The sequence below is a fragment of the Terrapene carolina genome, unplaced genomic scaffold (genome assembly GCF_002925995.2).
Source record: "Terrapene carolina triunguis isolate 2854851 unplaced genomic scaffold, T_m_triunguis-2.0 Scaffold147, whole genome shotgun sequence".
In the NCBI taxonomy this organism is placed as follows: Eukaryota; Metazoa; Chordata; order Testudines; family Emydidae; genus Terrapene; species Terrapene triunguis.
The window spans coordinates 2,885,485-2,907,588 of record NW_020664498.1 but is presented as its reverse complement, the minus strand read 5'-3'; the positions used below and the strand labels follow the sequence as shown (position 1 = coordinate 2,907,588).

The following is a 22,104-nucleotide window of genomic DNA, read 5'->3' as shown; positions in this document are numbered from 1 at the left end:
AAGACAAATAACTTAATATTAGGGCTGTCAAGCAATTAAAAAAATTAATCGTGATTAATCATGCAATTAAAAAAGTAATTGTGTTTAATCACAATTAATCACGTTGTTAAACAATAATAGAAAATTATTTAAATATTTCTGAATATTTTCTACATTTTCAAATATTTTGGTTTCAATTACTACACAGAATATGAAGTGTACAGTGCTCACTTTATATTTATTTTTGATTACAAATATTTGCATTGTAAAAAACCAAAGAAATAGTATTTTTCACTTCACCTAATACAAGTACTGTAATGCAATCTCTTTATCATGAAAGTTGAACTTAGAAATGTAGAATTATGTACCAAAAATAATTGCATTCAACAATAAAACAATGTAAAACTTTAGAGCCTAGAAAGTCCACTCAGTCCTACTTCTTGTACAGCCAATTGTTCAGACAAACAAGTTTGATTACATTTGCAGGAGATAATGCTGCCTGCTTCTTGTTTACAATGTCACCTGAAAGTGAGAACAGGCGTTCGCATGGCACTGTTATAGCCGGTTTTGCAAGATATTTATGTGCCAAATACGCTAAAGATTCATATGTCCCTTCATGCTTCAACCACCATTCCAGAGGACACATGTCCATGCTGATGACAGATTCTGCTAGATAACGATCCAAAGCAGTGAGGACCGATGCGTGTTCATTTTCATCACCTGAGTCAGATGCCACCAGCAGAAGGTTGATTTTCCTTTTTGGTGGTTTGGGTTCTGTAGTTTCTGCATCAGAGTGTTGCGCTTTTAAGACTTCTGAAAGCATGCTCCACAGATTTTGGAAGGCACTTCAGATTCTTAAACGTTGGGTCGAGTGCTGTACCTATCTTTAGAAATTTCACACTGGTACCTTCTTTGCATTTTGTCAAATCTGCAGTGAAAGTGTTCTTAAAATGAACATGTGCCGAGTCATCATCTGAGACTTCTATAACATGAAATATATGGCAGAATGCAGGCAAAACACCAGGAAACATACCATTCTCCCCCAAGGAGTTCAGTCATAAATTTAATTAATGCATTTTTTTTTTTTAACGAGAATCATCAGCATGTCCTCTGGAATGGTGGCCGAAGCATGAAGGGGCATACAAACACTTAGCATATCTGCCATGTAAATACCTTGCAATGCCAGCTACAAAAGTGCCATGCGAAAGCCTGTTCTCGCTTTCAGGTGACATTATAATCAAGAAGCGGGCAGCATTATCTCCCGTAAATGTAAACAAACTTATTTCTCTGAGCGACTGGCAGAACAAGAAGTAGGACTGAGTAGACTTGTAGGCTCTAAAGTTTTACAGTGCTTTGTTTTTGAATGCAGTTATGTAACAAAAAAAAAAATCTACATTTGTAAGTTGCACTTTTGCGATAAAGAGATTGCACTACAGTACTTGTATGTGGTGAACTGAAAAATACTATTTCTTATTTTACAGTGCAAATATTTGTAATAAAAATAATAATATAAAGTGAGCATGGTACACTTCGTATTCTGTGTTGTAACTGAAATCAATATATTTGAAAGTGTAGAAAAACCATCCAAAAATATTTAATAAATGGACATTAGTATTCTATTGTTTAACAGTGCGATTAATCACAATTTATTTTTTAAATCACAATTAATTTTTGGAGTTAATCACATGAGTTAACTGTGATTCATCAACAGCACTACTTAATATGCTTTATATCAAAACATGGTAAGTTACCGAAGTCCCTTCATTTTATCCCTCTGTTGCATGGTGATAAGTCTACCTACTTATCACAAGACAGTTGCAAGACTTAATTGATTCACATTTATAAAGGTTTTCTGAGATACTAAAATGAAACAGACTATACAAACTATTATTGTATAACAAAACAAGTGGCCGTAAGCTATATTCCTCACTTACTTGATTTGCTTAGCGTTTTTGTATCGAATGAAGATGACAATAGGGTAGATATGAACACTGTGGAGCCGTTCAATGGCATGAGGAGCAATGTCCAATAGACAATGACAATCCTAAAAACAAATATTTGGGTAGAAAGCATAAGCATAAGCAAACTTACAAGGATCCTATTAATCCCCCAGTGAAACCCCAGTAACTCAATGAAATTTCTGCTTTACATTTATATGACAGGCCATTAAGCATATTTTCAACACCTTTTACACATAAAATATGTTGCGGCAGTAACTACAAAGTGCATTGTATGTAAAGGATTTATCAATCCTTAAGATGACAAAAATACATAAAACAATAAACCCCATTTAGAGTACAAAAAAAATCTATTAATAGAACAGGCATTTATTTGAGGATATTTGAGACTCAATTAATCTCAAACCTACTGCGATAAAGGATTTAGGTATTCATTCATTTTTGTCTTTAAGAACAAATAAATAGTCTTTCATATCTCCTAACTAGACCAAATATGCAGCTCTACTCCTTAAGCAGTAAGAGTATATATCTGGTTTGACAGAACACATTTTAATTCTGTTAAAGTCGGTTTAGCGGTTTCTTTCTTGCAGTGTTTATCCACTGGCAAATTTTATGCAATCTGAGCAGTGTCAAGAAACAAAGTATTTACAAATATTTTTAAAAATAAAAAGTTAATTCAAACTATGCAATGCACAGAATTTCTTTTTTTAACTAATATTAAGATGACTTAAAGAATAACTAACAACCAGTTTCTCTATACCTAGGATTATAAAAGAGTCTTTAAATAGCGACACGATGAAACAAGGTAACTGCACTTATATTAAATTACCTTGTTTTTCTCAAGAAGAAAATGCCCTGGGAACAATTCTTTGGTAATCTTTTGAAACAGAACAATATCAGCACTAGTACAATTTTTTTCAGGAAATACAGTATATAATAATTATCTGTAAATTTTACAGTGAACTGGAGAGCAAGAGAAGATACCATAAAGAGACAATCACCTTCTCTGTTATCTCCTTTATTGAAGCTACTGTTGTCACATCAAAATGTCCACTCCTTCGTTTGTAATCTATAAACAAACAGTCTTTCACTCCGCGTTCGATGGCTTGTTGGGAAGCTTTCATCACTTCTGTTTCAGAGAACAAAAATTGATACTTCGTTCATTTATATTTCTTAACTACAGAACAAGATTTACAGGATAGAATTTCACAGTCTTGCTTTTTCCTCCCTTTCCTAGAATCTTTGTGCTACCCTTTAATCCAGTTGTTAGGCCAGATGATTGTGTTATTTCTACAAGTACAAATAAACGTTACATGGCAAAACACACAAAATTGCTCTCATTACTTGTACACTTACCAAGGGGACATCTGCAAAATTTTCCAGGAGATTCTTTGACTAGCATGTCCTTCACAGCATCAGGTAATGGTCCTAGAATGAGTACGGGCCTGGGAGAGGTACAATCCACTTTCTGTACACGCTGATAAGCCAGACTCACAGAATCTAAAAAGAGTAACAAAAAAGTCCCTTATGCACAATTAAAAATTTTTTTTGCAGTATCGTTCAGATAAATAAAGGGCACACAACTAATTACAAAAGGTTTGAACATAAATCTTTGGCAATGGACAAAGGGCCTGTAGTCCTGTTATGAGAAGATGGAATTAAAGGATTTAAACCATGCTGGTGGCATAAATGTCAAAAGGCTTTTTTTTTTTTGCCAACCCTGCTCAAAAGGTTAAATTTTAATATTCATACATCAGGGGATGGACTTTTTCCTTTTTAAATTAAGAAACTACAAGCACTAATTTGAGATGATGATCTGGCTTGTTATTTAATGCCTATGTTTGGTGCCTGAGAACAATGAGTGTCATAGGACACAGATAAATCTCCAGAGTTTATATGCAGATCAATCAGAAAACCACACTTCTCTCAGATGTTTTTTCATAGCCTTAAGAAAACTAAATATAACAAAGGCACTTGCCATCCAAGAAAGGAATGGAGTCTGTACTGATTGTATCAAGAGCCAGTAAATCTTTTCCATCTTTGGAACCACTACGCTTGTGTTTATGTTTTCTTCTAAAGAATGATCTTCGAGCTGCTGCTGACAAAGTCTTAGTGGAGCTGTTTTCATCTTTAGCCTCAGACATACTGTGTCTCCTATAGAACTCCTGGTCCATCCTACAGTGAAACGGATTGAATAATTGTATTCAGGTTAGCACAAACACATAGGGATTTTAAGAGCCATTCTTCACAAAAGAAAAGAAAAATGTATCATCACTAAGGAAAACTTGTCTAGGGCAATTGCCAAATGATCTCAAGCAGCATCAACAGAATATCCATAACCTGAAACTACTATTGATCAACATTGGAAGAATATATCCCATGTATTATATATCTTGAGTCTGATTTTCTGGGTCTTTCTTCAGGGACACTAGAATGTGGGTAAATATAATAGCGCTAGAAAGAGCTTGACAAATTCTGGCTGAGAATTTTGGGGGAGATTTTTAAAGGTAATTAGGCCCCTAATTCCCAGTGAAAGTCAATCTCCCCCTACATAGACAGAATGGAAGGTATCACACTTTTGGTTATAAGATGAGGCACATTGTATTGCCATTATTGTTTCTGCAAACTAAGTGACTAGTTTTGTTTAACATTCCAACACAAAATTACTATCATGCAGTTGTATTTAAAATGGAAGCAAACTTACTGTACACACAGTAGATATCTTTCTGTCTGCAAAATGGGGTCAATTCCTTCTTAATTATCTCACAGGAACAGTGTGAGGATAATTATGTCTATACTGTGCTTTCAAAATGTAACAGCTATCCTATGCATTAGCATAGCTTCTATTGTCAAAAATTGCTTACGAGTTCTTATGATGAAAGGAGAGAAAGGAAGGGCAGAAATAGCAGTGATCTTAAAAGGTGAGACTATTTGCCTGCTGAGTGATACTGAATGTGACTGCACTAAGCAGCTAAAAATTTAATGGCTGAATAAGGATCATATTCTGCCCTTGATCTTGGTGAATATTTCCCTTTGGTAATAGTGGATTGTTTTGGGTACACAGTCCTCAATTTACACAGATCATAATTCAAAAGCGAGTGGCTCTGTCTAAAAATGAGTTTGACACCCCCAGTTTAGATGATATTTCTGTGTAAAGTCACTTAGGTTACTGTCTGAATCTTCTTTCACAGCACAGTACTGTGTGTCCTTTCCACTTTTAGGAGGTTACTATTAGCAGCACTAAAAATGACTTGACATAACATCTTATTTAATTAGATGTTATTAAAACATGCCACCCCTAAAATAACACTTCTAGGAAACTAATACCTCACAGGAATCACACAGCTTTGAAGACTCAAACCAGGTTCTTTTTTGTTTATAGCTCATCATTCAGGAACTTTAAGAAGCAATTTGTCACTGAGGTCACTTACATATATTTGCTGGGAATCTGTCCTCTCTCTAGCTTTTGAGCATTCTCATCCAGCTGCCAAGCCATCCAGCAACCAAAGTTCCCCTGTGGTAGAGTATCATCAACATACAAAATGTCATCCTTCTTAAAGTTTAAATCCTGCTCCACCTCTGCCAGCCGATCATAAAGTGCTCTGCAAAGAGAGACATAAATAGACTCTATAAATGAAGCTCCACCATCTCAAGTGAAGCAAGTCGTGTAGATAGTGAGGAAAATAAATGACTCTCTACTGGAGTTGGTCTCTAACATTCCAAATGCCCATGTACCCACAGTGAAGTAGGCAGTTACACTTGGGATATAGGTTGCACACTTTCAGCAATTGCAAAGAATCAAGGGCTAGCTGAGATAGGGCATTGTGCTTTGAATTTCCAACATAAGCCGAAAGACTGATTTGCTGCCTCTCTGACCCCTTGCACACAATGGTCAGCATACTAGCAGCTTTGTATGGTCCTTTACTTTTAAATTATTTGCAGCTACATGTGATTCTTGCTGGCAAAATAGTTAAGACACTAAGCTATTTAATGGACATGTTAATACCTGATATAGAATCCATCTCCAGGTAACTCTTTTATCTTGTTGAATTCTTCTAGTCTGTACTGAGTCTTTACTCTTATATTTTCTCCTGGCTTCAGCATTTCAAGGTAGGCTTCCTCAGCTGTTTTATTTCGCATATCAACAGATCCATACTGTAAAATACAGAAAAACCCAAAACTCATGAGGTCTCAGAGCTGATGTTGTGTCTTAATAGATTGTAGGATTAGAGTGGAGCCTGAGGAAGCATGTGAAGTGGGAGTTTGGTTCTCCCAATGGCAGGTACGTGTGTAAAAGGAAAACTCACCACAGCACGATACAAACTAGTGTAGGCACCAGTTAAAATATCCAGTACTGAGACAGAGGGTAGAATTTTAAAAAAATCCCTGAAGAAAACGCAGTGGATATACACAAAAAGGGAAAAAGCCACCATATTTCCTTAGCTGTTCCGGACACAAAAGCAGAAAATCACAAGATTCCAAGGAGATCTTATTTAGGATTCCTAGAGAGACCAGGTGGGAGAGACAGGCCTGATCTACACTACAGTGTTAGGTATGGAAACGTCGTTGCTTAAATTTGGCTCCCGCCGTCAACGCATCTTTACGCTGATTGTAACACCACCTCCCCGAGCAGCACAGAGTCATGGTCGATGTACTTTGGTCAAAGCAGTGTCAGTGTAGACTGTACGTTGCTTATGTCAACTGTTATGGCTTTCAGGAGCCATCCCACAATGCGCTGGCTGTATGCGTACATACATAATCTTGTAGACATGGCTGTAATCTCTTTTATTGCACCAACTTCAGCTGGTGAGAGAGAGAATCTTTCAAGCCACACAGAGCTCTTCTTCAGGTCTGGGAAAGGTACTCCCAGAGTCACAGCAAAATGCAGGGTGGAACAGATTGTTAGCATAAGTAGTGAGCACATATTATAAGATACTATTCAAGGTTGAGTGGCGTTAACACCTCTGCAGTCAGAGGACAAAAAGAGGAGGTTAGTGGGGTACAGATTGTTTTAATAAACCATAAATCCAGTGTTTCTGTTCAGTCCATGATTTTTATTTTAGGATTCCTAGGCAGATCAAGTGGTCTGAATCAAGGTGTAAAACTTAAAAACAAACCCTGCACACCTCCTACATGTGGACGAGTATCCAGGAGTAAGCGGGTACAATGGGAACATCTCCCAAAGTACTCACATGGATTCCATCACAGTAGTATCTGGGCAGCTCACAAACAATGTATTTATCCTCCCAACACCCCTGTCTGGTAGGGAAATATCCCCATTTCACAGATGGAAAAACAAGGCACAGAAAGATTACCGGGTTGCCCAAGGTCACAAGGGCACGACCAACCTTCTCTGTTACACGGATCATCCCTTCTTCTTGCTTCCCTCACACTCTTCCCCCTGCCCCCCCCCGAAATGAGGAGAGGGCCTGCGGTTCATAAGGGCTGTTGTATCCATCTACAGAGTCAGGGCTCAAGATTTCCCATCTAGAGCCTACTACCCTCTAGAACAGTAATTCTCAACTCCTAGTACATGTACACCAACACTGGTACTTCAGGCTTATGTGTGGTTTGTACTCTAAACTCCCTGTCTTTAGTAAAGATAAGCCTCCGTGTACTGCCAGTGATTGCCAACTATTTAATTGTGAGAGTTATAACCAAGGCCCTGCGCTCTCAGTGGTATATTAGGCCCAAGCTATAGGGAGGGACCCCAGAATCATGGGGTACTCCTTCCCCTCCTCAACAGTCTGTTCCAATCAGCACAGAGTTCTTTGGGCAATTTAGGGTTTTCATACTAATCCAATTTTTTGTATGCTGCTGCAGTTGTTACTCTTGCAGTGTGCTGCAGATTTTTGTACTGACAAGGAGTAAGTGCAGTGTAGGTCACGGGACAGTTTTCGTTCTGGGAAGTGGATGATTCTCCTCTGAGAGCAGTCTGAGGTCTTCTCTGTACTGAGGGTTTGTCCTAATTACAGCCATCTGTGTGGCTGTACCACTGCAAACCCCCACTGCAGACAGATGAAACTGTGCTAACTGTGGCTCAAAGCAGTTTACCACGTCTACACTAGGTAAACTGTGGCTGAAAGAGAGGTTAATTTCTGATAATGGTCATTTCACATTTCCCAACAACTAGTTGCCCCACAACACCCTGACCCAGTTGCCACTCCAACCAACAATGGAAAATAAGCACATTTCTGCTAAAATGATCACCTGTGAAATAGTTCCTGGTGGCATTTCATAGAATCATAGAATATCAGGGTTGGAAGGGACCTCAGGAGGTCATCTAGTCCAACCCCCTGCTCAAAGCAGGACCAATCCCCAGACAGATTTTTACCCCAGTTCCCTAAATGGCACCCTCAAGGATTGAACTCACAACCCTGGGTTTAGGAGGCCAATGCTCAAACCACTGAGCTATCCCTCCCCCCCATTTAAATGCTTATGAGACTTAAGTCTTAACACACCATTGAAATGATGGGGACAATTCACAGATCTCAGAGCTATTGTTTCAGACAGACTCAGAGTTCTCATACCATCACTTCGACATTGTTAACGTTTGAGAGGGCTGTCCATTTGCACTAGGTTTTCCAGGGTTACTAACACTGGTGGAAATGAACTGGTCTTAGTGGGGGGAACTTTTGCTGAGTGCCCTTAGCGGAAGCAAGGCCTAACATGAAGTGCAGAAAAGAATACTTTAGGACAGAAACCTAAAAGAGAACAATGTAGTTCCTATGGGCAACTGCATGTAGCTATCAAACCTGCCAGAAAGTGCTCTGCTGTAAGGAATCTAGTAGCAACAACCAATTTGTTGAACTGCCATCAGGCATGCTCTCAAGTACATGCTTTTTTAAAAATTTGAAACATTAGAAGGGAATATGTCTTCTATATTTTGTATCTTCACAGTTTACCTCAAGTATCATGTCTCCCGTAACTAGTCCATCAGGTCCTTTTGCTGGGCTGTCATCTTCTACATCAGACACAAATATTCCATGCAGGTTTCCACCACATATCTGGATTCCAAGCTCCACTTGGGATTTTTTAATGACAACATTTCTTGGTTCAGGTGTCCTCTTGTTTGTGTCCACAGGGACCCTTTTGATAGCAATTTGAAAACAGTGTATTAGCTGCTCTCATTTACAGTTCAAGTGCAACTAGTCATCTGAACAAAAGCAGTCTATTTGCCTCCTTATTACATCTCTACAGCGTAACTTCAACTTCATGCTTCCTATATTGTTCTCAATTAAACTAATCTTGTTGCTACATTTGTATTTGAAGTGCTTCTCAAATAGGTCTGCAAGAAACAAGAAAATTGTTTTATCTCAAGGCTCCTGTCTATTGAAAAATGTCAGTGCACTCCAGGAAGCACGTTTCATTTTATGTCTTGTCCTCCCCTCACTTTTGGAAACCAGAAAATGACGTGGTCAGACTATTTACCTCATGGAATTCCGGGGACTAGTTGTAGGTGTGGTTTGTTTGGATGGAGGTGTCATTGTTCCTTCATCCTGTTCACTCACAGTATCTATTATGGAATGATTGTCAGGGGTTGCAGCTCCACTGCCTTGAGGAGTGGAATGATTGCTCACTGGTTCTAAGCGAGAACTAAACAGAGAGCAAGAGAGGGTGTAAAACACATTGATAAATGTTAACAGTTCAACAAATACCAAAACTAACTTCAGACATCAAGGAACATTAATCATTCAGATACTGGTTTCCCTGGAATCTCAATCTGGGCTATAATCAAGTTGAAATCAACTGAGAAATCTCAAAATAGTGCAATCAGTATAAGCCTTCTAAATTTCTTTCTAGGCAAACTTGCATTAGCGTTATAGCTAATGTCTTTGGGTTCTGTTCTGAAAGACTTCTCTGTGCAGACCTCCCAGTTAGGTCCTTGGTTTCTACAGGGAACTATACTCCTCACTAGTATATTTTTGCTTTTTATTGCTATTTCTGAATAAATAATCAGAATTAAATTATTTGGAAATGCCCTAGGAATGTCTTTTCATGTCTATACTGGGAATATCATTTAAGAAATCCCAATAGCCTCATGGAAATGCAAGCATTGTCATAATGAACATTATGAAAGTGAAAGAGACAGTTGAGTTTTAAGTGTGATCATGTCTCAAAAGACTATTAGTAGTTTAACTGAAGTGGGATTGGTTTTCAAATACTTTTTTGGGAATCCTCTGACATGTAAACGCTTAAAAGTTTTTATAAAAATACTAAGAGCTGCTTAAGATCCCAAATCAGACAGGGCTGCACCTTCACCAGGCCCCCTTAAAGGCTGCTGCAGTGTCTTGAAATGTATTATCTGCATATACAAAAGCGATTTGCAGTTTTGGTAATTGTAAATGTACATGTAGAACTCAACATGCGACATGGTACTTATGGAAGCGCTAAAGGGCACATTTAAAAATTACAAACAAAATACTATTTGCAAATCAGTTTCTCCTTTCCTTACCTGCCAAGAACTGAAAATCAGGACTCCGTGGGTATGTCTACACAGCTGCTGGGAGTGAGTCTCACAGTCGGGGTCACTATTACTATTTTGTGGGTCTCACGCTAGGGTACTAAAAATAGGAATGCAGATGTTCCAGATCGGGCTGAATCTTGGGCTCTGATGCCTACGGAAGGTGTGTGTGGGGGACGGGTGGGAGCGGGGCTTGAGAGCCTGACCCCAAATGTCATAGCAACATCTACACAGCTATTTTTAGCGTGCGAGCCCAAGCCCTGCTAGCCTGAGTCTGCTGACTGAGGCTGCAAGAGTCACTCCCAGCAGCTGTGTATAGTTACCTACCTAGCATTTATACTGAAGGCTTGTCTACATTTACCGGGGGATTGACGCGCTGCAAGCGATGCATCGGTGGTCAGTCGATTTAGCGGGTCTAGTGAAGACCCACTAAATTGACCGTAGATCGCTCTCCCATCGACTCCTGTACTCCACTGGATCGAGAAGAGTACGGGAAGCATAGTGTGGACCCTCGCGGTAAGTAGATCTAAGCTACATCGACTTGAGTTACGCTATTCATGTAACTCAAATTGCGTAGCTTAGATCGACTTTTCCCTGTAGTGTAGACAAGGCCTGAGCTTATCACAGTACACGCCTGCTACAAGCAGAGGACAACAGTAACAACTAAAGCTGACAAAGGAATGTGGCTGCTTAAATATTGAGAGTGTCATTAACTTGTTTTTTTCCTCTTAAGAACACTACAGTTCACCTCTGTGAATGTCCAGGTAGCTTCTCCAGAGGGTAGATTTTCTGCCTTCCCCTTTTTTGCTTGAATCAGCCTGTTTCTAAAGATCCAAGTGGATTCTTACAGAAACAAACCCTTATTTTTTGATATGTAGTCCGGTATACTTTAGATAAAAGAGTCCCCTTTTCAAAGGTCAGTAGGTTCTTCCCCCCACATCTCTGAGAAAATTCAGTACTCTTTTGACAAAGTGTCAATGCTACTAGTGCTCCTACAGTAAACCAATGTGTGATTACTTGTTTGTAGTTTCATGTTTCTGAAAAGTTAATTTTTCCTTGTTTAGTCTTAAAAAAAATAAATAAAACAAATGCCTTGGTTTTAAAATGGATGCTATTCACCTTGTTTTGTTTTTTCTAAGCACTCTTTTTTTTTTTAATCAAAACATCTTTAGTTAGTCTCAGTTTAGAATGTTTTAAATATCTTGATAAATGACACAGACCAGACAATAGCATTTTCAAGGTCTAGCTAACTTTTACCTCGATCGTGAGTGATTGCCAAGTTGATACATATGTGGGTTGTACTGAGCCAGAATAGTAATAGTGTCACATTGCTGTCCAATGATCAGTCGAGCCTGCTGCTCTGTAGCATTTCTCAGATTTATTCCATTGAACTAGAATGAATAAATATAAGACATTAGACATCCAATTTTCAAAGAAAACCCAGCAAAATCATTATAGAACTTGCAGCATCCTGATTTGCTGATACTGCTTTCTGAAACACGAGTCTCTCAATCTGTGGGAGTGCTGCGAGATGGTTGTCTGAAGAAGGGGGAGAAAGAGCAGCTATAGAACTATTGATCTTTCTTTTACTATTTAATTACTCCTTTGGAGGAATCAATGCAACTTTAAAATTTGACAACTTGATGACAATCCTGAAATGCTTTTCTTTTTGGATGACAGATAGCATTCTATTGAAGTACTGCAAAGATTGCGAAATAGCACCGAAAGTTGGTTTTTGTTTGAATATTTGCTAGTTCATGTTACACCATGATTGGATTGGCCTGGAGTCTCCAGGAATTAAAGATTATGTCATGTAATGAAATCTTCAGGAATACATCCAACCAAAATTGGCAACCCTAATGATGAATGATTTTAAGTACCGATGGGTTCAAGACACAAATTCTGGATCCAGCTATGAATTTCAAACACCAGGTTTCTGGTTTTCTGGCTCCATGATTTTGCTTCAGGTACATCTATCTTCCACAAATACTGCAGCAGCAGACTTGTGCCTTCTACACAGCAACGTTCAAGGCAGCATTATCCTTTATAAAGACACACTTAGGGTAGGTCTACACTTACCCGGTAGTTCGGCGGCGAGCGATCGAACTTCTGGGTTCGACTTATCGCGTCTTGTCTGGACGCGATAAGTCGAACCAGGAAGTGCTCGCCGTCGACTGCAGTACTCCTGCTCGGCGAGAGGAGTACCGCGGAGTCGACTTGGGAGCCTGCCTGCCGCGTGTGGACCGAGGTAAGTTTGAACTAAGGTACTTCGAACTTCAGCTACGTTATTCACGTAGCTGAAGTTGCGTACCTTAGTTCGACTTGGGGGGTTAGTGTAGACCTGCCCTTAGTGAAGTAAAAACTGATGAATAATTTGTGATGAAACTTCTTATAGAATTAGAGAATTATTATTTTAGTATGATGATCTAGAATATCCCTGTTATTGAATCATTTATATTTTGAGAGACAGGTTCTCATTCACAAGATATTGTGCATTATTTTTATACTCACACAACTGCATTTGTTTACTAAGTAGTAGAAATGTTAAGCAAACAAAATTACCTCCAGTAACTGATCACCATATTCAAGGCCAGCTTGATGGGCAATGCTCCCACCAGTTACTTTAGACACAAATATCCCACCGTTTTCTCCACTCACAATGGAAATCCCTAGGGGCTCAGAACCCTTTTGCACTTTAACATGGCGTGGTTCTTCCATGTACGGCCTTTAAGAGGAAATTGTTAAAAATTGATTTTGACAAAATGGCACTTGAAGCATAATATTTAAAAGCGACATGCACTATGTATCTGAAGTGGAATATTAAGACTGGTTTAAAAAGCTACTAAAAATACTCTAAACGGCCTACGCATTCCTTAAACACCATGCAATGTACAGTGGTGGAACTAAATGTATATCAGATACACAATTCTAGATACATGACTTCACAAAAAAAGATATGGCAAACGTGAATTATAAATACTATGATGGTGAAATAGGTAGGAAATAAACCTCCACATCCATATTATATAAAAGTAAACCACTATATATAATATGCAATTTACAAACCATATTCTAGAAAGGTGCCTTACAGTTTATAAATGCTGGGAGTCTTAATATCCAGTGAAAATAAACATTGTAAATAATAAGGTGGTGAACCAAGAGAAGCCAATACACAATATCAGTTTTATACTTGTACGCAGGGAAACGCAAATTAGTAATGAAAATTAAGCAGTTGCAAACTCAAGCTTTAAGACAGCAGTTTGCATGGTAGCATTACAATTACCATGCAAATTCTCCTTGAGGGAAATTATCCAAACATGTAAAATAGCACAAGGTGCGCAATGCTGCTTGAGAAGGACAACCTTATATCAGGCCAACCTCAAACTCCTTAGTGATGAGAACCTAGGCCTAGGAGCCAGAGGGATTCTCAGAAAAGACCTATTACGGAAGAGATATCTGAAAGATGCAGAAGATTTGAGAAGAGAAGAACACTTAGACACACAATAGTAACAGACACTAATACATATAATGAGAGAATAGTCTATACACATTATTTTAGAAGGAAAGCCTGGTGCAGTTTTCTTCCGATCATTTCCTCCATTTACAGTACTCTTAATCTGATTTGTATATCTGTTTCTTGTTGAATAGCAGAGTGTTATAGAATGTTAGGTAAGGTAAGGTAAGAGTCTATGAGTCTCCCAGCAGAAGATGTAATTTCTACTCCTTACTCCAAAAGGCAGAACAAATCACTACTGCCTGGCACCTATAATTTTTCATGTGGTGCCCAGCAAATCCAAAATGGCGAAAATTGAGCAGGATTTTACTCTTGCTTGTACATCATCAACAGAATTCTTTATTAAGGGTATGTCTTCACTACCAGCCGGTAGTCTAGACGCGATAAATTGATCCCCGAGCACTCTCCCGTCGACTCCTGTACTCCAGCTTGGCGAGAGGCACAGGCAGAGTTGACAGGGGAGCGGCAGCAGTCGACTCACCGTAGTGAAGACACCATGGTAAGTCGATCTAAGTACAGCGACTTCAGCTACGTTATTCAGTGTAGACCAGGGCTAAGTTCCAAGCACTTACACTTGCGTAGCCCCATTGACAGGAATATGAGATTACACAGGTTTCACTGAACACATAATTTGTGCTGCCAAAACGCTGTCTCTATTAGTTATGTGCAAGAAGGGGAAAAACCCTGCTTGATCTTCAGATTCAATGGTAAGCCTGCAGGGCTGACCATTAGCAGAAAGCATCTTTTTACTTGAAAACCGAATAGTTGTGCTAATTAGGGTGAATTAATAAATAAAGCTCCACAATGTGCTTTCTACAGTGACTTTCAAAACAGCAATGTACAGTACAATATACACGTAGTGGAATAAAAATTGCTGAAATATCTTCAGTTATCCCGTGATGAAACCTGATAAAATTTCATGTAAGATTTAAGAATTATTTTAGTATTATTATATAGAATGCCCTTGTTATTGGATTATTTATATTTTGAGGGCCAGGTTGCTATTTATACAATCAGGGGTCTTAAAGTGCATATAAATGTAATTTACTTCCACATCAAAGTTTCTTTATTCTGCCAAAATGGTGTAAAGAGGCCTTAATATAAATACAAATCTGGCCCTTAGAGTCCATGGTTTGTTGTTTGATATTCTGAGTTTATGTAAACGCTGACAAATGCAGAGGTAGCACTTGTACAATAAAAGTAAAAGCAGAAGTCCAAAATTAATTAGCACAAGCTGAATGTGCATTATAAGAAACAGGGATGTGACATCAACGAAAACCTACATTATATTAAAAACCCAACATCTTACTTAGGCTCCAAACCTGCAAACACTCAGCACTTAACCTTACGACTGTGAATAATCCAATTAAAATCACTGGAACTACTCATGGTAGTAAAGTTAACCATGTACAAACATGTTTGCAGGATCAGGGCCATGGTCCTGAATTTAAATCTTGTTGAAGAGATCTGCTTGGACTGAATCTGCCAAATCTGCCAATTTACACAGCAAGTGTAAATGAGAGAGTTAGGCCTGGTGGCCAGTCACGTTAAAAAGTTTAGCATTAACCACAAACTATTTATAGGGTCTTCATTTTCTTTTGACTCCTAGTGAAAAGATTCCACCAGGGACCGACATCTGAGCAAGCCTACCAGGAGGAGAAGCAGTCCAGTTTAGGAGCTCTACCTGTTTGGTGAAACCATTAATCTAACAGAAGATACCCTACTGCTCACATCAGTCTCAGAGTTTCTGGAAGCTTTAACACTACCCTATAACTTCTGAAGGAAGAGTATGTTACACAAGCTTCTTTCACAAAACATACATAATAATAATAATAATTAAAAAAAAAGAGTAACAGGACTTAAAGTACACCGCAACACGTATAATATACTCCTGATTTTGCACAGCCAATTGTTTACACTTCTTCACTCTAATAAACTATCAGACAAGATTATCGTAGGTATACACCTCTACCTCGATATAACGCTGTCCTCAAGAGCCAAAAAATCTTACCGCATTATAGGTGAAACCGCATTATATCGAACTTGCTTTGATCCGCCGGAGTGCGCAGCCCTGCCCCCCCCCCCCAGAGCACTGCTTTACCGCATTATATCAGAATTCGTGTTATATCGGGGTAGAGGTGTATCTGTATGAAAGATGACGACAACTATCACCTTACCTATCTTTTCTACGCTCTCCAATTGATACCGGGCTAACAGAAATCCTAGGTAATGTAGAAAGCGAGTTCTGTGACTGGCTGCTGGCAAAAGAAGACGTTTCCAGGTTCAGTGGTGATTGTGGAGGGGTTATCAGGCTGGGACTGCTACATTCAGAATGTGACAGTGAACCTGTAATAATAAAATAAAGGGATTCAGTTTTTGTATGTAGTGCTTATTGTAAATGTCTTAAAATGGAGGAATCTGAAAAGACATTAAAAGACATGCACACCAATAATACAAATGTGATGCACAGTTTACATAAGCATGAGAAGATATTTACACATGCAATATCTTTTCAAATGTGAGTTGATTTTACTGCTCTAGAAATTGAGAGCACTGGCTTGAAACTGTAACAGTGAGAACCGACCATGGGCAAGCTCCTTCAAATGAATATATAAATGCACATGAGTAATGGAAAGTCCTGACATAATAATAAAAAAGAAAATCTAGGAAAAAATGAAATAAAGATCTGAATGTTAGGGACAGTCTCAAAGGATCCTTATCCACTCTCCTGGATTCTGGCTATACAATGCCTTATGAAACATTTCAAAACAACAACAGAGCTTAAGCAGCACAAGTCCATGCACATAGCCTTTAGGTCAAATGCTGCAAAAAATTATTTGTGAAGATCTACAGTTTTAAATACATTTGCTTTGACTGTATTTTTTCTATCCAGGAATATTAGACTGAACATTCTTGCTCGTCAGCTTGTTCAGATCAATCATTTGCTGCATCAGGGAATGTTGCAGGAAGTAAATTTGATGTTAGTAATAACAAAAGAAACTTGTTTATAAGAGCTACGTTCCTTCAGTCAGGGTACAGTAACATAACATATGACCGATATATGTCCAATTAAAGCATCTTTAATTTTTAATTAAGGATACAGAATACTCAAAGCAATAATGTCAGTCAAGAACTTTCAAGCAATTTACAGACTGAACTCTACTTGTGTAAAATATTCTCTGAAAAATTAAAAAAATCTGTTCTGCAGTACAGTTCATATTGTTTGCTGAAAATAATTTGTACCGTTCTATATATTTCCAATAATTCAATAAATATTTGTAAAATGTTTAAGTTCTCTGACGAAGAATGCTTTATATAAGCAAAATATTAATATGGAAAATCCTTTAAACCTTAAATTCACATCCTGTTTAGAAAGACTTCAATTTGCCAAAGAATACAGTGTTTTAGAGCTAACAAAATACACCTTTTATGGAGTCATTTCACCACTATTATAAAATTAGGAAATGACTTCATATGGGACTAGAACTCTTACAGAGTGCTGTGTTGACACATGGTATTTTATGAGGAGACTTGTGATAACGGATGTTTTCCGAGAAGCTCCAGCTCCTGGAATCAAGTGCTTTCATTTGGAAAAGTAAAAAGGAACTTTCTACTCCTTATAGTTATGAGAAAATCCTTGAAAAAATAATTTTAAAATCGTATACTTTTTAAAACAATCTTTTGGGGACCAGACTCGTGAATTTTTAATGCTGGGGATTGGCAACAAATAAAATGTTGAGAATAGAAGATTTTACCCCTGTCGGAGCCAATGATGGACCTTGGATACCTTGGGGTTAAAGGGATCTTAATTCTTTCCGTCCTGTACTGCAAGTTGCTGGAAGAACCTATTTTATAACAAGAAAATGTCACAGTTTATGACATATGTAAATGTAAACAGATAACACACATTTAGGCTCTGATTCTAAAGACAAGCTAAGTGATCTCTATGTGGGTGCAAGAGTCCAGTTCTCCCAGCAGAATCAAGGCCTTACCAAAAAATTCCCTTTATAATCCCACTTTCATGGCTGGCAAACTGCCTAGTTCAAACAGCTAGTACAGCTATGGCATTGCTTAAATGTACCCATTACTGAGTGCTACAAAATGACTGAGCTATCTAATACTTATTTGGGCACCAAAGAACTCTTTAAAATATTTTTTGGCCAATTTACATGACTGAGATATAAGACAGGTCCTGATCACCTGTGATCATTGAACTTCCACTGGCACATTTTGAAATTGTATTCCAATTACCTACACTAGTTTCAATGGATAAGATATTTCACTTCCTGTCCTAAACTGACATATAGTTTTTGTTGTTCTGCTGAAAAGCTGCCATGTTCTGCCATAGAGGTAGATGTATTTCAGTGATGGATCATAAGATTCTTGTTTATACAGTTTTTTAAAATATTTCAGAATTAAAAGGTCTATGTAATGTTAAAGACTACTGCCATGAAGTGTGCATATATTTAAGTTCTGCTGGAATAGATACAGACCCAAATGTAAATATCAGAACTGTCTAAGGTGGACATAAAACAATTTAACACACTTTGTTATCTTCCCACAATGTAATACTTGTGTAGGGCTTACCTAAGTATTTGATCAGTGCTAACATCTATGCCTTCCTTCTGGAGCTACCTCCTTTCTCCCTTCCCATCCCACCTCTGAATCTCAACATTATATTTGCGAAATCCTTCTACCTGCTGACAACAGTCATCACACAATTGCCTTCCATGCAGCAACAGCTGCTGAAAGGAGTGTCTTGCATCACTCAGCTGTGACATACTAAGGAGAGGCAGACAGGTTGTAAAAGGGGTTTCACCCAAATCTTTTCAGTAAGGAGAATGGAAGCTTAAATTGTAAGAGCCAGGAACTTGAAGCAAGGAAAAATAATGGGCCCTTAAGGTTCTGACAGCTATGAAGGATCCCTGAAAGATGCTTTGAGTAGGGTGGAATTTTCTCTGCTTTGTCTTAGATGTAAACAGAATACTTTGCACGAACAAATTTGAAATGCTAATTACCAAGTCTTGCACTGGATGGTAATGAATTTGAACCATGTGATGCTCTCGTCCGTGAGTTTTCAGAATAATCACTGGAGTGTTTGTGACTTAGGTCCAAACTCAGGCGACCTTGGTGCTGAGCACTGCATCAAAACAAAAGTAGGTTTTAGTGTCTTCAAAAAACACTCTCTTCAAAACTAACATTACCCCAGCCAACAAGAGGAACAGGAAGAAACCCAACCCCACCAAGCAGTGAAAGACTACCTGAAAAGTGTGTCTACAGCAGCACGTTGTAACTCAGTGCCATTGCTACTTTGCTTTAATTCTCTAATACTATTTGGACAGCAATTTAATCCATTAACTTCACTGCAATACATCCTTAAAATCGCTGAGCCATAGACAGCTGTATTCTACAAAGTATTTCCTAAGAAGCACATTGAAGCACAATAAAGATACTTTATTATTCAGTCCCAGAGAAAACATTTTGTTTTGAGAAGATATTTGTACAAGCCAGTCCCAGACAATACATACATAGGACTTCCTGACATAACACTGAATAAATGTTTGCCAATGTGACTATCAGCTACCTAGCATATTACCATACACCACATAGACTGCAATCTCCAAAAATTGTTCTTGAGACTGAGTTATGTATATTATGAGAAACAGATCTGCTCTTCATGAAATATGCTAATAGATTATTACTTAGCTGGAAGTCAGAGTTCAGTGTTCATATATCAGATTCTTATATAGATGGTGCACTGACTCACAGTTCAACAGAAATCATTTCTATGGGCTTTAATTCAGCTCCCTAAGCTTTCTACAGAATATGTACTTCATGATAAATTCAGTCTTTTTCTAGTAAGCTTATGGGTACAATTTTAAATATTTGCAAAATATATACTAATATAACCTATTCATGAACAAGGTGTTGGTTTAATAATTAAAGTAGGGAAGCAGGAATTGGGTTTGATCTCTGACTTTGCCAATGAGAGCAGAGTTGGGCCCAAAAAATCCACAATAACTTCATAAATTTGCTCAATTGTAATTTATTGTCTTCAAACATAGGTAGGGTTCAAAATTTCAAAGCCATTTAACTATGGAAATTCCAAATGGATCAAAGAGTTGAGCCAGTGGGAGACAACAAAACATCAGTCAACGTTTCAGATCAGGGTAAGTTTTTAATTACCTTTATCTCAAAGAGTGGCTGAATTTTCTACAGACTTTGCAGTCACTTTCTCCTTTACTTTCAAAGTAAATCATTTTCAGGCAAAAGTGTCCAAGCCAAAGTTGCAGGGCTTTCTCAGGGAAGGCCATAGTAACATTACATGGGAAGAAGACACTGCCTTTACATCATGTTTGTAAAGTGCTTTGAGATTCTCGGATAAAAGGTGTAACAGAACTATTATTTTACATTATGCTGCAATAGTATAGTGTTCGCCTCTGTGTGGACCAAAGTGCACAGCAAGAAACAGTTTTCTCTTATTGATTTTATTTATAAATATATTAAAGATCTAAGGTTGTGAAGTTCTGAATATATACCTGGGATGCAGATGCTGATGGCAGATTTGGCTGGCAACAGACGGGCAATTGTTGGTGTGAACTCTGTGGCTCCAAGCAGTATAAACTGGATTTCTCATGACAGCAGTTACTGCAGGACATGGTGCTAAACTTCTTGGTACAGTACCTATTTTAAAGTGGACAAAATATATGGCATGAGGCATACTCAAGATGCTGGCATAAAGTCATTTGCCTGTAACATTTATGCAAATCACTAATAAAGTGGGAAGCTGAATATTTAACTCCAAGGCTCAAACCATTATTTAGACTGTTTTATTGAACAGTTCAAAGTCTACTTGCCCACCAAAAAGATGTCCTCTCCCTTCTCAAAGTCATGATAGTGTCAAACATGTAACTGAAATAGTTCCATACTTCTAGCTGAATAATAATTAGAGAGCGGTCCAATTTTAGTGTGGTGCACAAAAAAACTGATCGCGGCTACAATTGTTCTTTTTACGCTTCAGTGGGCTCATGCACTTCCAACTTCTATAGTGTCCTATGACCTTAGACTAAAACAATTCAGAACTCTGTGAAACTGATATTTATACGTGAATCTCATTATTTAGGATTTTTATTTAAGTACACTCATACTTTACTATCAGACAAAATGTTGTTCAACAAAAGTTTTGGTATTGTAGTTCACAGTTGCAGAAACATTTTGAAAGACAAAGAATGAATATTTACTGTCAGATATACTTTGATGAGGTTTGTTGTAAAATTAAGGGCACTATTATATAAAAATAAGGAAATGGCTCTTTTAGTGAAAATACTTTCCAATAAAGTCACAGTTACTCATTAATAATAGTTTTATTATTGCATATTACAATACTTTGCATGAGAGATGCTATGCGGATAAAAAACTCTCAGTTTTACTAATACTGATTAAATAATATCCTCATTTACAGGTGGGTAATTTGAGGCACAGAGGTTGAGTGAGTTTTCTGCTGCCAGTAATTTAGTGACCATCAGGATGATAACCAAGGAGGCACTAACAAGAACTGTGAACAATATTCAAATTAAACTTCATGCCCATTTGAGCTGGACCTTGGCTTTGAAAATTGCTGAATGGACATACCTCAGACCCTGCTCACTAAACTCAGGCAAATACATATTGATACATTTTCTCTCTGAGATCCTCTATGCTAGTTCAAATGCAAACCGTACTAAAGCAGTATTTTGAAAGACACCGGGGAAAGATTTCTACCTAGCAGTGGCCAGGTGGATGTTCCTGCTGGCCACCACATCAGGCAGTACCTCTACATCAATTCTATAGTGTGGTTTTTGTTATTGTTGTTTTTTAAAAAGGTAGGCAATGAAGCTCAAATGGCTGCTTTGTAAACATTTCCTGCAAGAAAACGCTCATTTGTGCTAGTGATCTCACACAGTCGTCTCACACTGCCTTTTTAGTAACTAAAGTAAACCTCTCGGATGAGCAGTTTCAATCTGACTGGAGAAGGCAGACAGTATTTATATTAAAATTGCACCCAGAGGCCCCAGTGGGTTAGGCACATAAGAGCCTTGAAGATCTTACTGTGTAATTTGTCAGATCAAAGGGTGAGATGTGAAAGAGGCACAGAAATGACTTGCTCAAGGCTACACAGCAAGTTAGTGCCAATGTAGCGGGGTGGTCAC

The 22,104-nt window shown here is 38.1% G+C and overlaps 1 protein-coding gene across 1 annotated transcript in view; it reads right to left on the bottom strand.

Annotated features, from left to right (window-relative positions):
• The window catches only part of LOC113405123 (disks large homolog 5-like), a 205,278-nt gene that overhangs the window by 8,674 nt on the left and 174,500 nt on the right, over positions 1-22,104 (bottom strand). Inside the window, exons 18-31 of the mRNA XM_026653713.1 lie at positions 20,455-20,599; positions 18,934-19,055; positions 17,671-17,760; positions 16,093-16,261; positions 12,964-13,126; positions 11,659-11,792; positions 9,369-9,533; positions 8,843-9,026; positions 5,944-6,092; positions 5,369-5,539; positions 3,916-4,112; positions 3,294-3,437; positions 2,939-3,066; positions 1,914-2,023 (exon numbers count right to left, since the gene is read on the bottom strand). Coding sequence (XP_026509498.1) covers positions 1,914-2,023; positions 2,939-3,066; positions 3,294-3,437; positions 3,916-4,112; positions 5,369-5,539; positions 5,944-6,092; positions 8,843-9,026; positions 9,369-9,533; positions 11,659-11,792; positions 12,964-13,126; positions 16,093-16,261; positions 17,671-17,760; positions 18,934-19,055; positions 20,455-20,599 — 2,071 coding nt within the window. The remainder of the gene's footprint in view (positions 1-1,913; positions 2,024-2,938; positions 3,067-3,293; positions 3,438-3,915; positions 4,113-5,368; positions 5,540-5,943; positions 6,093-8,842; positions 9,027-9,368; positions 9,534-11,658; positions 11,793-12,963; positions 13,127-16,092; positions 16,262-17,670; positions 17,761-18,933; positions 19,056-20,454; positions 20,600-22,104) is intronic.